We start from the raw sequence: 13,560 nt of genomic DNA on the forward strand, positions 1-13,560 counted from the left end.
AGTGGTTGTAAATTCAATAGCTTCAGGCACCAGAGATTGGTGAGAGTGTAAATGCCCATAGCTGATCCACATGACCAGGGCAATGTCTAACCACAGTAGTGAAACTGGGCAAAATACTTGAAGGTAGTATCAATTAATGAAATAAAAATACATGAAGCTGGGAAGTACTGTAGATCTGCTGTACATAGTCTTGTGCCAGTTTTGCTTAGTTCAGTGATTTTTATAACTGGGACTGTTTTTGAAGTGAACCCAGAATTTTATTATAAGATTGTTCTCAAATGCCAAGAAGCTGTTTTCATTTTTACATTTAACTGGACAACCGTGCCAGCTACGAAACACTATCCTACATCATCGTTTTGGTCCGATTTAAAACCAAAGCATTTATTGCCTGGGCACTTAAAGCAGTGCAAACAAAAAGCAGCGTAGCTAGTGATGCTAATGGCTTTACATCACTGCGCTCGCAGAAAATGAAGCCAGTTTGAAATAATGTACAAACAGCTCGGCGGGCCCTAATAGCTTAGTTCAGACTGAGACATAAAATAATATGATAATGGGATGCTGAAAATGCCCACGTGGTCAATGACGTTTGACTTCCCTGGGTGATACCCAAATCTGACTTGCCCAGAAAATGCAGGTAGAAAGGCTACTTTTCTTTTGGGGCATAGCTCAGGTAAGGCTCTCAGGGCCTTTGTTTATTCCAGCCTGCGAGACAGAATTAAAACCTTGGCAAACTGAAAACTTTCGTTATTTTTATTTTTCACATAATTTGCCTGGCCGCCTTTTTCCCCACTGCGCCCGTCTGTGGGGCAGTGGTAATGCCCTTAAAATCACATTTTAATCACTTAAAATTATGAGAAACACTAACAGAAGTCATTAATTTTTGCAGCTGAAAAAAAAAATCATTAATTTTCCCAACATATTCTGATTCAAATCAGTGATTAACCTAAGGAAAAGAAAAAATCTATAGCTTTGACTCTAGTAACACTGTGAATCTCTGACTGGCTCTGTGCAACGTGGAAAAATGATGCTCCTGCAGAGCCCCGCTGGCTTCCAGGAGGCTCCTGCAGGTTTGCCCCAGGGTCCTGCGGGTCTGCACACAGCTGAGAGCACAAACCGTGGGCTCAGCACCTCGTGGTAGCAAGCAGTGAAGGAAATTCGGGTTCTCTGTCAGGGTGAGCCTCCGCTGCCAGCGTGGGGAGCCCTCTCCGTTGCCCTCTGTGTACATCTCCGTGCTCTTTACTCCTCCTGCTAACCGAGCTTCATTGACGCTGTGCCTTAACGCTTCACTCCGTACGCCGCTCCCTTCCTCTCTCGACACTCTTTACCCTTTTGCTCCTCTGGTGCCATTTTTCTTTTTATTGTTTTATGACTTTCTTGTTGTCTTCCTGTCAGTGTTTCTTTCCTTTCTGTCTCCCATGCCCTTCGCCTGCAGAAAGTGATCTTTCCGAGACAGGACGATGTGCTCATCTCCTTCCTGCCTCTGGCTCACATGTTTGAAAGAGTTATACAGGTAAGAAACCTGCCTGAACTGACGAGGCCTCGTGGGGCTCCTTGTGTTTTCTTCCAGAGTCAGTGGTCTCCTACTTGTGAGGATGTACACATTTCCTATTTGCCTTTAGCACACATGTTTGAGAGAATGGTACAGGTAAGGTCCTAGTGTCAGTGGAAATCATCTTTTTCCACGCAAAAAAAAAAACAACAAACAATAAAATGAATAAAATACTAAATAACCAGCGATATCTTGTAGCACTAAACCAGCTTGTACTGCAGAAGTGCCACGTGCATAACACCAGGGCCTGGCCATGTCTTGGTGACACGGCCGTGAGTCCAGAGCGATGCCAGGAGAGTTTTCCAGGCTCTCCAGTTTTCACTGGTGGCTTTGAGATTGGAAAACAGCCCTTCGCCAAAGAGCAGCAACTGCTCCCTGCACAATTTTGAGGGCAGCTTTTCAAAGCACTCTAGGATCAGGTATCATGGGAGTAAAAAAATAATTTCATGCCATCTGCTGCATCAGCTAAAATCCTTTTGTTGTGTAAACAACCAGCTCTGCAAAAAAACTTGCAGACACTGAAAAAGAGGAAACTAAGACGGTGGTGTGACACACGTGATCCTCCTGGCAGGGCAGCGTACGGCGGGCATTAACTGGAGGCAGCGGCCCCTGGAAATAATGGCAAAGGGAAGCGCTAACCCGTGCCAGCCCGCGGCGCTGGCTTTTCACATCGCTTTTCTGAACAGACAGGTGGTCATTTGTGCTGCAGTCGGTGTGGTGGGCAGGTCAGGTGAGACGATGACATGAGCTCTCCTGGCCTGAGAAGCTGCGAACTAAAAACTGATCCAAGGTGTGAAGGCTGGATCTGGATTCAGTTGCGGCTCTGTGCTGTCTCAGGGAGGGCTGTTTTGGGCTGAAAGCATATTTTTTGAGTCAGGCAAGCATCTCTAAGCCTCCCACTTCTTAGTAACATCTGTGCCAGAAATAATATATTCTGCCCTGTTAAAAAACTTGCAGATTGGAAGAGAAAGTCCCTGAAAGATTTGGAGAATTACAGCCCAGCCTATCTTCCCTTGTAAGCCTGATTTTAAAAGGCAAGTTGGGCAGTGTGCCACCATTATTCAGGCAAACTGCTTCGCCAGCAAACAAGAATATAAATATTAAGAAGCCATCTGATGGAGGAAAAAAAAATAGAAATATTTGAAATAACCTGATTTCACAGGATGTTGCCATATTGAAAGGGACAGGCCTCCAAAGGATGTTCAGGTTTATCCTCCCTGCTAAAAAACTCATAAATATACAGATTTTTTTTCAAAAGGGGTAAAAAGTCATTTTCAAAAGCATTCTGAACAGCAAGCACTGTGTAAGCTTCCCTAGTGTTAGCTAACATTATTTCTGGAACCTACAGTTAAAATTAAACAGATGTACTCTTCAAAGAGAAAAATTTCTAGTCGTTATTTCTAATTCTCAAGGAGCACGCTGATTATATTTTCCATTTTTTTTTTTTTTAAAATTCATGTGCATGTGCAGTGTAAAACACAGATTTGGCAGTGTGACGTTTGTTAAACCCACATCACATGTATAAAATTCCTGTGGTTTCAGTTGATGGAGACAGTCTGTAACTGGCTGACAAAGCGGCGAGAGCACTCGGGTTGGTATCACAGATTTTTAGGAGTAGCACAAAAAGGCTGAGGTGTCTCTTAAGGAGTTTTTAGTGCAGGTCGGGGCCTCCGAAGTACAAAACTCCTGGATCTGTAGCTTCCATACAAGTAAAGCACCTTTTCTGAAGTGGGCTTCTCTTTCTGGGATACCGGATCAGGCACTGTATTGCTAACGTAGTCTATATTGTTGTATTTAAACAAAACTAAAGCATTAACATCTAAACATCGTCTGCTGCTCAGTATGTTTTACAATGTTTCTTAATACGCGTTTCTTTAGCGACGCTAGGTCCTCGTGCTGCAAGCTGCTGTGGTAGGTCTGGGCTTCAGAGGAGAAGTTAAGATCCAGAATCTGACCGTAACTCGGACTTCTCCATCCCAATGAAGGGAAATCCCTTCTAAAAGCTTTGGTTCCTTGTTCTTCCAGGAACAGTGGCAGATTTGGTGGATGCTGAATTGCCAGTTCTGATGAGTGCCCAGAACTATCCCTATATTTCTATTCAGTGCAAAATTTATGGTTACATTTATATATATTTCTAAAGCCCCGTTTTTGCCTTACTGAGAGTAGAATTTCAGGGAAGGCGCTTCTGCGCTCGGGAGGGATGCTCTGCTGTGGAATCCGAAGCAAAGAGGTCACACGTGTGCCTTTTTCTTCCCATCAGTCTGTCGTGTATTGCCACGGAGGGCGAATTGGGTTCTTTCAAGGCGATATTCGTCTCTTGTCTGATGACATGAAAGCGTTGCGTCCAACCATCTTCCCTGTCGTGCCGCGGCTGTTGAACAGGATGTATGATAAGGTGAGTTTAATTGTGTTCTTTTTGTAATAATGAAGTTTATGTCCCTTTAGTGTTTATCTGAATGAATTCCTTTAGTCGTGGAGGTTTCCTGAGCAGGCTGTACTGTTTCTGCCTTACTGCAAGCACATTCTTACCCTTACAGCCTCTCCAATCTATATAAGTCTATATTACGTTGATTTACACAGACTGCAGACATGGCTATTGCATGTTATAACATGAAACCCCTCTGCATTCGCCTCTTGCCCTGTTCTCACTGAGGTTACTAGTGACTTTTCCAGAGATGAGGGATTTTTTCATCACGGAAACACCAGTCAAACCTGGATGCACTACGACTTTTTGTGCCCTTCAGTTTTGGAACTTGAATCTCTCTGGTGGCAATGCCAGCTCAAAATCAGGAACTGCAAAAAAGACTATGAGGATGGAGGTAGTGTAAATGTGATGTTGGCTTTTGGATCTAGAAACCTTTAAAACTGAGAGATGGTCTTGAAAGGTATTTAAGACAGACACGTCTGGTCATCATGTTAAATCTGTTTGACCAGCTGGAAATATTTATTCCTCAGAAGACTTATCCTCTAAAGACGAGCTTAAGCACCAGCTACTGATTTAATTTTTCCCCAAGGTCAGGACTGTTGGATCAGGGGTTCTGGTGCCTCATTAGAGGGATAGGCACTGGGGGTTTCTCTTAGAGATGGAGTTCGTGCTGGTGTCTGATTAGGCTTAGGTAAAGGCAGCCCCCATCACCTCATCAGCCAGCGCTGATACCTGCTCTAGTACTCCTAGTTGCTCAGATTGCATGATTTCACTGAATCCTATCACAGAAATCATACAGAAATACCAAAATACTCTTTTTCCCCAAAGAAACACCATGTACAATAGCGAATGCAGCAAAACAAACCACTCCTTTTTTTTTCCTACTAGCAAAGCCCCAGTGTAGTCTTGTTTAACTGTGCTGCCCACGTGCCTGTACCCGACCTGGCCCCGCAGGAGTGTGTGGCTGTACCGGTAAGAACAGCTGTTGGTGTTTTCTCTCTCCTGGGTGCCACCCCGCAGATCTTCAGCCAGGCAGACACGTCCCTCAAGCGCTGGATCCTGGAATTTGCTGCGAAACGGAAAAAGGCTGAGGTTCGAAACGGGATCATTAGAAATGACAGCTTGTGGGATAAACTTTTCTTTAATAAAATACAGGTAAGGAATTTAAGAAGCGAGTCTGAAGGTGAAGAACTGTCATTCCTTCTAGCAACGACCGATTTTTCCTTAAAGTCTTGTGGTCTGCTTGCCCGATGACGAACTGCAAGAAACTGCTACTCACTAGTGAACGGCAGACTGAAAAATTGCATAGAAAAAGGAAATGGAGCACAGTTTGTTATTCCACTAACTTTTGCGTTAACTTTTTCTACATTTATTTTTATTTATTTAATACCATGCATAAGATGCCAAAGTTTCACTTCCATTAGGGATAGTTTTCCAGAGGGGAAGGGGGAAATGCAAGGCAGCTTGAGATGGCTTTTGCCACATCCCTCCTCTGGCAGCACCGAGAAATCACCGATTTGCAGAATAGTGCCTGTTTTTTGTGGCTGTGGGGTACGAGCTGTGGCCCTGCACAGGCACCAAGGAGGGACATGGTGCAGCACGGAGGCTCTTGTCTGCCAGGTGAAGTTGCCCAGAAGCAGGATAGTAGCCTCCTGCCTGACACCAGGTCTGCTGTCACCTCCTTCGTTATCTGGGTGCTCTGCCCTGTGGGGACTGGGCAGCTGCTGCGGGCTCTGCCTGTGCCCCACGGGTAAATGGTTCTTCCTCGCTCACACCCAGCGACAGGCACGGAGAGGATTGCAGCAAACCCGCTCCTGCCTTCTGCCACTGGGGATGGAATTCAGGAAGGTGGCCATGAAAACAGGCAGATGGTCAAAGAGATGTTGCTCCAAAGTTTTCTGCAAATTCTCTATAGGTACGATTGGATTTGGATGAAGACAGGCTGAGAGAGTTGGGGCTGTTCAGCCTGGAGAAGAGAAGGCTCTGGGGTGACCTTCTAGCACCTTCCAGTGCCTGAGGGGCTACAGGAAAGCCGGAGAGGGGCTTTTTACAAGGGCATGGAGTGACAGGACGAGGGGGAACAGGTTTATACTGAAAGGGGGGAGATTTAGATGAGATCTGAGGAAGAAATTCTTTCCTGTGAGGGTGGTGAGACCCTGGCCCAGGTTGCCCAGAGAAGCTGTGGCTGCCCCCTCCCTGGCAGTGTTCAAGGCCAGGTTGGATGGGGCTTGGGGCAACGTCGTCTGGTGGAAGGTGTCCCTGCCCATGGCAGGGGGTTGGAACTGGATGGGCTTTAAGGTCCTTTCCAACCCAAACCAGTCTGTGATTCTATGATTTAGGGTCAGTTTCAGTTGGGCATATTCAAAACTGCTTTTTTTTCCTAGGAAAACAAGAATAAGGGTGTAGAGAAAAACACACATGTAACCGGTTTAACAAGAGGGGAAAGAAATCAGAATGCCCTGCTGTGTGCCACACATCTCCTCAGTAAAAAACGATTAAATTGGCTTTAAACCAGGTTTTCTGGGCACTGTACTACTCCAGGAGGCTCCGATTACTTCATTTTTTTTAATTGGATAACTTATCTGGAGACACGCCACTTTATTTTTAACTAAACAAACTGACTGTACTTTTAGTCTGCAGATTAGTTGTCCTCAGTGTGCAAAGCCAGCAGAGTTCACACGACGCTGACGGGAGCGCAGACACGGGGCAAGCCAGGCTGCATATTGATTCAGGGTCTGGCGAGACTGGCGGGCTCAATCAGCAGTTTTCTTTTGTGCTGGGTTTTCTTTTTACTCTTGGAATAAGAAAAAGGAAATGAAGGGGTGGGGAAAGGAGTAAAATGCGGCACAGGAATTGATGTAATACCCTCCACAAATATTTGAAGGTCATCTGCTTTAAAAAAGGGACACCGTTACTTTAGATTGCTTGGGAGCCAATTCATTAAAAAGGACGAGGTGCAAATAAGCAAAGGGAACTGGAGAGGAGAAGAGTCTGGTTTTCACCCACCAGTTCCCCAGAGCCAGATGTGCTTCCTGCAGCTCTGCAGCCTGCCTGGGCACAGGCAGAGGCAGGAGTCGAGACTGAGCAGCTCGTCCTGCCAGAGACGTGGGACTCTCGCCTCCATACGTCGAGTATTTTTTTCTTGGGGCACTATTTCTACCTGCGAGGGACACAGTTATTGCTTCTATGATTTGGCTGGCTTTTATCCCCAAGGAAAGACCTTGAGGTGCTGGAGCGAGACCAAAGAAGAGCAATGAAGCTGGTGAAGGGTCTGGAGCACAAGTGTGATGAGGAGTGGCTGAGGGACCTGGGGGTGTTTAGTCTGGAGAGAAGGAGGCTGAGGGGAGACCTTCTCGCTCTCTACAACTGCCTGAAAAGAGGGTGTAGCAAGGTGGGGGTCGGTCTCTTCTCCCAGGTAACAACTGATAGGATGAGAGGAAACGGCCTCAAGTTGTGCCAGGGGAGGTTTAGATTGGAGATCAGGGACAATTTCTTCATGGAAAGGGTTGTCAAGCGTTGGAACAGGCTGCCCAGGGCAGTGGTGGAGTCACCATCCCTGGGGGGATTTAAAAGCTGTGGAGATGTGGTGCTGAGGGCCATGGGTCAGTGGTGGCCTTGGCAGTGCTGGGTTAACGGTTGGACTTGATGATTTTAAAGGTCTTTTCCAACCCAAACAATTCTATGATTCAGACCCAGTTCCTGCTTCCATAGCACGGCTGCATTTATCCTCGAGAGAGCAGAAGTGGGATCATTTTGTTCAAGCTCTGTATAAGCAATACTCACGGACGCTGCTGGTTTTGCCATCTGTAGTAATTTGTGATGCTTTCTTTTGTTTTCTCCTGCTCCCAAACAGGCAAGTCTCGGTGGGTGCGTTCGCATGATAGTCACAGGCGCTGCCCCCGCATCTCCGACCGTCCTGGGCTTCCTCCGTGCGGCCCTCGGATGTCAGGTGGGCTTGCGTGGTGTTCATCTACCATGAGCTAGAAAACGCGCTGCCGTTGAGGAGGAGATAGGTTAGGACCTCAGAACTGCATTTAGGACAGCTTTACCAGGAGTGATCCAATAGCAGCTGCAGGGCTTGGGGCAGTCACAGCACCCCGGTGTCCCCGGAGCTCCGTGGCCGTGGGGCTGGAGTGGGAACAGCCGGTGGCCCTGGGAAGTGAGCAGCGGGCAAGCACTGCTTTCGCTGTGGGCAGCTGCCAAAAACATGCGTAGACTCATCCCACCCGCCTTTCAGCACTTAATTGAGTATGTGCAATTAAACGTGCTTGTGCATGAGCTAGGAACTTCATTACGTGAATATTCTATATAGAAATGGAGAAAGATAATCTTGAGATGGCAATTTAACCCACTTAAGATGTCCACTGCTTTATTTCTCTTTGACTAGGAAGCCCAGGGCAACTAAAAGGCGTCATTCAAGAGCCTAAAATTAGGTGAAAAAAAATTGAAAGGTGTATTTTCAGAATGTCCCACAAAAATACCTTTTTCCCCACTAATAAATTCCTCTTATGGAGTAACATACTTCTTGACTCATGAGCTAAGTGCTGAACTTGTCCTCTCACTATTTTCATCTCTACAGAGGAGAGGAACAACTGAGGGAGCTGGGGGTGTTTAGCCTGGAGAAGAGGAGGCTCAGAGGTGACCTTAGTGCAGTCTACAACTACCTGAAGGGAGGTTGTAGCGGAGTGGGAGTCGGCCTCTTCTCCCGGGCAACTAGTGATAGGACAAGAGGACACAGCCTCAAGCTTGGCCAGGGGAGGGTCAGGTTGGACATTAGGAAGCATTTCTTCTCAGCAAGGGTCATTAGCCATTGGAAGGGGCTGCCCAGGGAGGTGGTGGAGTCACCATCTCTGGAGGGGTTTAAGAAAAGCCTGGCCATGGCACTTAGTGCCCTGGTCTAGTTGCCATGGTGGTGTCAGGGCAATGGTTGGACTCAATGATCCCAGAGGGCTCTTCCAACCTGATTGATTCTGTGATTCTGTGGTAACTCATAGTCATGTAAATGAAATTTTGTACACAGCAAGAGCCAGGGAAAGTGTCCCTGTGTGACACGTGCGCTCGTGTGTTGCAGCTGGCAGGATCAGCTCACAGGACTGTGCCACAGAAGGCAATTTCAAATTTTATTCTGTAATAGTGAAATCATCTATCCCGTTTTAAAGACACCTGTTTCTTTGCAGGTTTATGAAGGTTATGGCCAAACAGAATGCACAGCTGGATGCACCTTTACGACCCCAGGTGACTGGACGTCAGGTAATGGTTTTCTTCCACCATTTCAAATTTCTTTTGAAAATTCTGGACTGTAACATCACGGGGCGTTTTGCGACATTCGCCACCGTGTGAATAATCTTCAGCAAATATAATGTTCTTGAAAGTATCACTAGTCCAGAGTAAATATACAGGGATCAGACGCTGGGCTTGTCTGCCTGGGGAGATTTGAAATTGTCCCTTGAGCTGCTGTTTGTGATACTCTCATCTCTGCCCTCGCGGCGCTGTGAGTCCTCCGTAGAGCACGGGAGGTGAATTTAAAAGTATGTTTGTTAGAATGAAATGCTGGAACAAAGGAAAGATTAATACAGTCAGGTACTTAGTGAGCAAACCCAGGCTTCAAATACAGCTCCACCACTACTCCATACTTTATATATTTCAGGTTTTCAAAACTTTTGCATCTTGACAAAATCAGATAAAAATTAGCACTAAGTGAGGTTCAGGTAATACATACAAGTGCTGTGGCTTAATTTCTTCTTAATATAATTCATCAGTATTTATAGAAATGTTATGAAATGGGTATCATTCAAATGAATACTAGTAGGAAACCTGCACATCGGATACTAATGGGTCTGGCAGTTAAACATTTCCTTCTTTCCAACCTAGATTTTCTGGGGCTGGAGAAGAGCACACGCTTTCTTCTCCCAGCACAAGTGGCCGTTTGGTTCTCTTCAAACCAAAACCAGCCCCTTGCAGATACTGGTGTGTCCTGGGGCTCGCTGCCACCGGCCCCCTGCCCGTGCCCTGGCCAGCGCTGGGCACAGCACCACTCGCGTGCCAATGCCGCATCCTCAGCCCGCGAGAGCTGGCATTTAGTCTTAATAGTGCAGAACCTTAAATGAGGAAATTCTTTCTGATACAGCTCCTGCAAGAACATCCAGTGTATCTACAACTATGCAAGCAACTAATAATAAAATGCTAATTATTGTTTATAGGAGAGATGACAAGTGACTTGACAACTTTGATTTCCAGGTCATGTAGGAGCCCCTTTGCCCTGTAACTTAATCAAATTGAAGGATGTGGAAGAGCTGAATTATTTTGCTTCCAAAGGAGAAGGAGAGGTAGCAAATCACATTTTTATACCAAGTTCTCACTAGTTAACACTGTATTAAGTAGTTATGTAGTTATAGAAGTATTTTACCTTTGTAAGGTGCATGGTTGCTGATGTGTTACATATTACAATCAGGAAAGGAAAACGTCAATTCAGCAGCAGAGCAGCAAAGCATTAATTAAAAAGGGGCTGTGGCAGTGCTTCCAGCCAAGGCCATGCCTGATTACTTTAAAAGCTAAGACTGAATTAATTAGTTCAGCTAAGAAGAGCTGAATTGCTGTGATTTCTACATTGCTGATATTTCTATATTGCACAGAAATTAAACGTATTGAAATAACTTCTTTTAAGTGCAAGCTGAATGCAAACCAACTTCAAACAAATCAGTTTTGCATTCCTGACTTCGTACTTCCATTACTTTGAAAAAAAATCCAGAGGTAATTTTATAACACAATATATTTTAGTTTCATGGAGCACAGTCATTAAGTCAACCTTTAAAATATTTCAATTTTAGTGAATTACTATTTAGCTTGTTAGTATTTACAGCAGAATAATAAAATAATTTATCAGCGACTCTGACTGTTTTGCAGATATGTGTGAAAGGACCAAATGTTTTCAAAGGTTATCTGAAAGATGAAGAGAAGACAGCTGAAGCGCTGGACCAGGAGGGTTGGCTTCACACTGGAGACATCGGGAAGTGGTTACCTGTGTGTACCTGAGTTCTTATGTCAATTGTATTATCCCGTGTAAATTTTCAAGTACTGAACTTAAATTTCCAAGCAGATCTGTCTTTACAAAGGATTACGTTTATATTTTGCAGAATAAGCTTGACACGTCAGTGAAGCATTTTCTGGCAATTTAAAGAGCTCTGTTAAAAGCAGACTGCTTCCTGAGTCTCGATGGTTAAATAACTTCTCCGGGAACTCTCATTTCTTTCTCCTAACAGAATGGGACTCTTAAAATTATTGATCGAAAAAAGCATATATTTAAACTTGCTCAGGGAGAATATATTGCACCAGAGAAGATAGAGAATATCTATATCCGCAGTGACCCTGTTGCCCAGATCTATGTCCATGGAGACAGCCTGCAGGTAAAAACTAAGTTTTCAGAAAAAATTACTTTATTCTTTGTAAATAGAAGACAGAGAGCTGGGCATGAAGGAGGGGAAAGCCTGAGCGGATCACGCCATGTTTTTGCCCTGTTCTGGAGCTGGCTGCCAGCCCCGCAGGAGCTGAGCTGCTGGTGTGGCCCTAAGCAGCTGGGAGGATGTTGTGGCCAAAGATCAAGCCTCTAAAGTTGTTCCAGTGTTACCCTTCGGTTCTCTAAAGCTCTCCTTTGCCACGTTGCCTGCGGTAAACTAGATGAAGGCAAAGCCACCGCTGCTCCACGACCACCGCCTGCCCATTTTGACCAATCTTGTCCTGTTTTTGCCTTGTCCCTCTCCCCAAATTACAGCCCTGTTCACTGATTGCGGTTGCATATGCACTGAAGATGGTTAATTTGCATCTTTATCCAAACATGTACACCTTCTGCAACCAGTGCAACTCATCCCTCTCCACTGACTGGCCACAAACACGAGGCTTCCCTTGGCACTGGAGTTTGCCTGTGACCCAAAGGCCCATGAACCACATGTGTATAAACGATATGGGCTATGTTCAGCTCTGACTTATGCAAAATACAAGTAATTTAATTAATGTCCAAGCAGAACACAAACCTAACTGAAACTGTTGACAAACGCAGGAACAGTCACAGAGAACCATTTGATCTAAGGAAAAGGCACAGATACCAAAATAACTTCATTATGACATGTTAGCAAATTAGTAACATAATTAAACAAGGAGTGATAAACACGTAGCAAATTCAGCTGGCTTATGTATTCACTTCAGTGTAAGGCCTTAAATGTTGTTCAGCTTTTGCCTGCAACTCTCCTTCTCCTTCCCCTACAGGCCTTTCTGGTGGGAATTGTGGTGCCTGATTCCGAAGTTATGCCAGGCTGGGCAAAGAAAAGAGGGTTTGATGGAACATATGCAGAACTCTGTAAAAATAAGGTTTGTCTTTGTATCTGTCTGCAGTACAGACATCTTTTCACTGTAGCATAACCTAGTTAGAGGAGGTGTCTGTTATTAATGATCTCAGTGACAAGAATTATTTCCTCAGTGAAAATTAAGCAGGGTTCCCCTGGATGCAGTGATGTGTGCTGCCTGATGGTACAGACCTCTGCAAACTCCTCCATGGGGGCACCACGGGTCTGTCTTGCAGAGAGCAACAGTAGGGCAGTAGGAGAGGTTGTGTTCGTTTAGATGTCTTAAATGAGGATTTCAGCCTTAATTACACACGCTCTCTAATACTGAGTAACTGAGTTGTATCACATCAACGAACACTGATGTCACTGAGTCATCCCACTGGTGTCTGTGGGAAATAATTCAGCATCTAAGTCTGGCAAATGGTTGAAGGGTTGCAAATTTAAGCATCTATGCCATATATGCTTGAAAACACAACCTTACCTTTCACACTGAGGGAAGAGTTAACATCACTGCATGTATGTTTAATGATTGTACGTTTATTTAATAGAATATTTGCTAATCATGTATTAACTGTCAATAAGGCACTTGAACTCCACTCGGAAACATGTTTTCTTGATGAATGATGATGTAATTGCATGTAAGATTGATATTTCGTGAGGAACTTATGTGTTTTAACCCAGGAACTGCAGCAAGCGATAATGGAAGACATGGTGCGGTTAGGTAAGGAGAGTGGACTCCATTCCTTCGAGCAGGTAAAGTGAAACAATTAATACAGCATTCAGCGTGGTCAGATTTGATACAATCTGTCCATTTGTACTGATGGGGGTTTGTCAGCATTTGTTACGTTACTACATATCCTTGTCGCAGCTGCACGCGATGTTTTCCGAGAGAGACCTTTATTGCTCGCAAGTTGTGTTTGTTCCTTTGAAAAATACACAGCTGTGATTCTGCCTTCCACTCATTCTTGAAATTTGAAGTAAATTTAGTGAAAGTTTTGGGTGCAGAGGTAAAAATCTAATCCAGGGACATGGATAATCTCCAGTCTGACAACCAGAGGTCAAGCTGTGTATCTGTTGGACTCTGCTGCTTCTGCCACTGACAGCACCGTTAGGAAACTGGGTCACTAATTACCATTCCACTGACCTAGGAGCTGCTGCTGGTTTATTTATTTTCAGCCTGTGCACTAATTCTTTTCTGGTGCCTGTGTAAATATTTCTGCAACAGAGCTACAAACACTTCAGAAGGAGAG

The 13,560-nt window shown here is 44.9% G+C and overlaps 1 protein-coding gene across 1 annotated transcript in view; it reads left to right on the forward strand.

The window, feature by feature from the left end:
* Window positions 1–13,560, forward strand: part of ACSL6 (acyl-CoA synthetase long chain family member 6) — a 40,518-nt gene that overhangs the window by 22,012 nt on the left and 4,946 nt on the right. The window contains exons 11-20 of the mRNA XM_068408331.1: window positions 1,433–1,510; window positions 3,810–3,944; window positions 4,995–5,129; window positions 7,828–7,923; window positions 9,152–9,224; window positions 10,212–10,300; window positions 10,878–10,994; window positions 11,234–11,377; window positions 12,234–12,335; window positions 12,992–13,063. Coding sequence (XP_068264432.1) covers window positions 1,433–1,510; window positions 3,810–3,944; window positions 4,995–5,129; window positions 7,828–7,923; window positions 9,152–9,224; window positions 10,212–10,300; window positions 10,878–10,994; window positions 11,234–11,377; window positions 12,234–12,335; window positions 12,992–13,063 — 1,041 coding nt within the window. The remainder of the gene's footprint in view (window positions 1–1,432; window positions 1,511–3,809; window positions 3,945–4,994; window positions 5,130–7,827; window positions 7,924–9,151; window positions 9,225–10,211; window positions 10,301–10,877; window positions 10,995–11,233; window positions 11,378–12,233; window positions 12,336–12,991; window positions 13,064–13,560) is intronic.

Source organism: Nyctibius grandis, chromosome 10, assembly GCF_013368605.1.
Source record: "Nyctibius grandis isolate bNycGra1 chromosome 10, bNycGra1.pri, whole genome shotgun sequence".
In the NCBI taxonomy this organism is placed as follows: domain Eukaryota; kingdom Metazoa; phylum Chordata; class Aves; order Nyctibiiformes; family Nyctibiidae; genus Nyctibius; species Nyctibius grandis.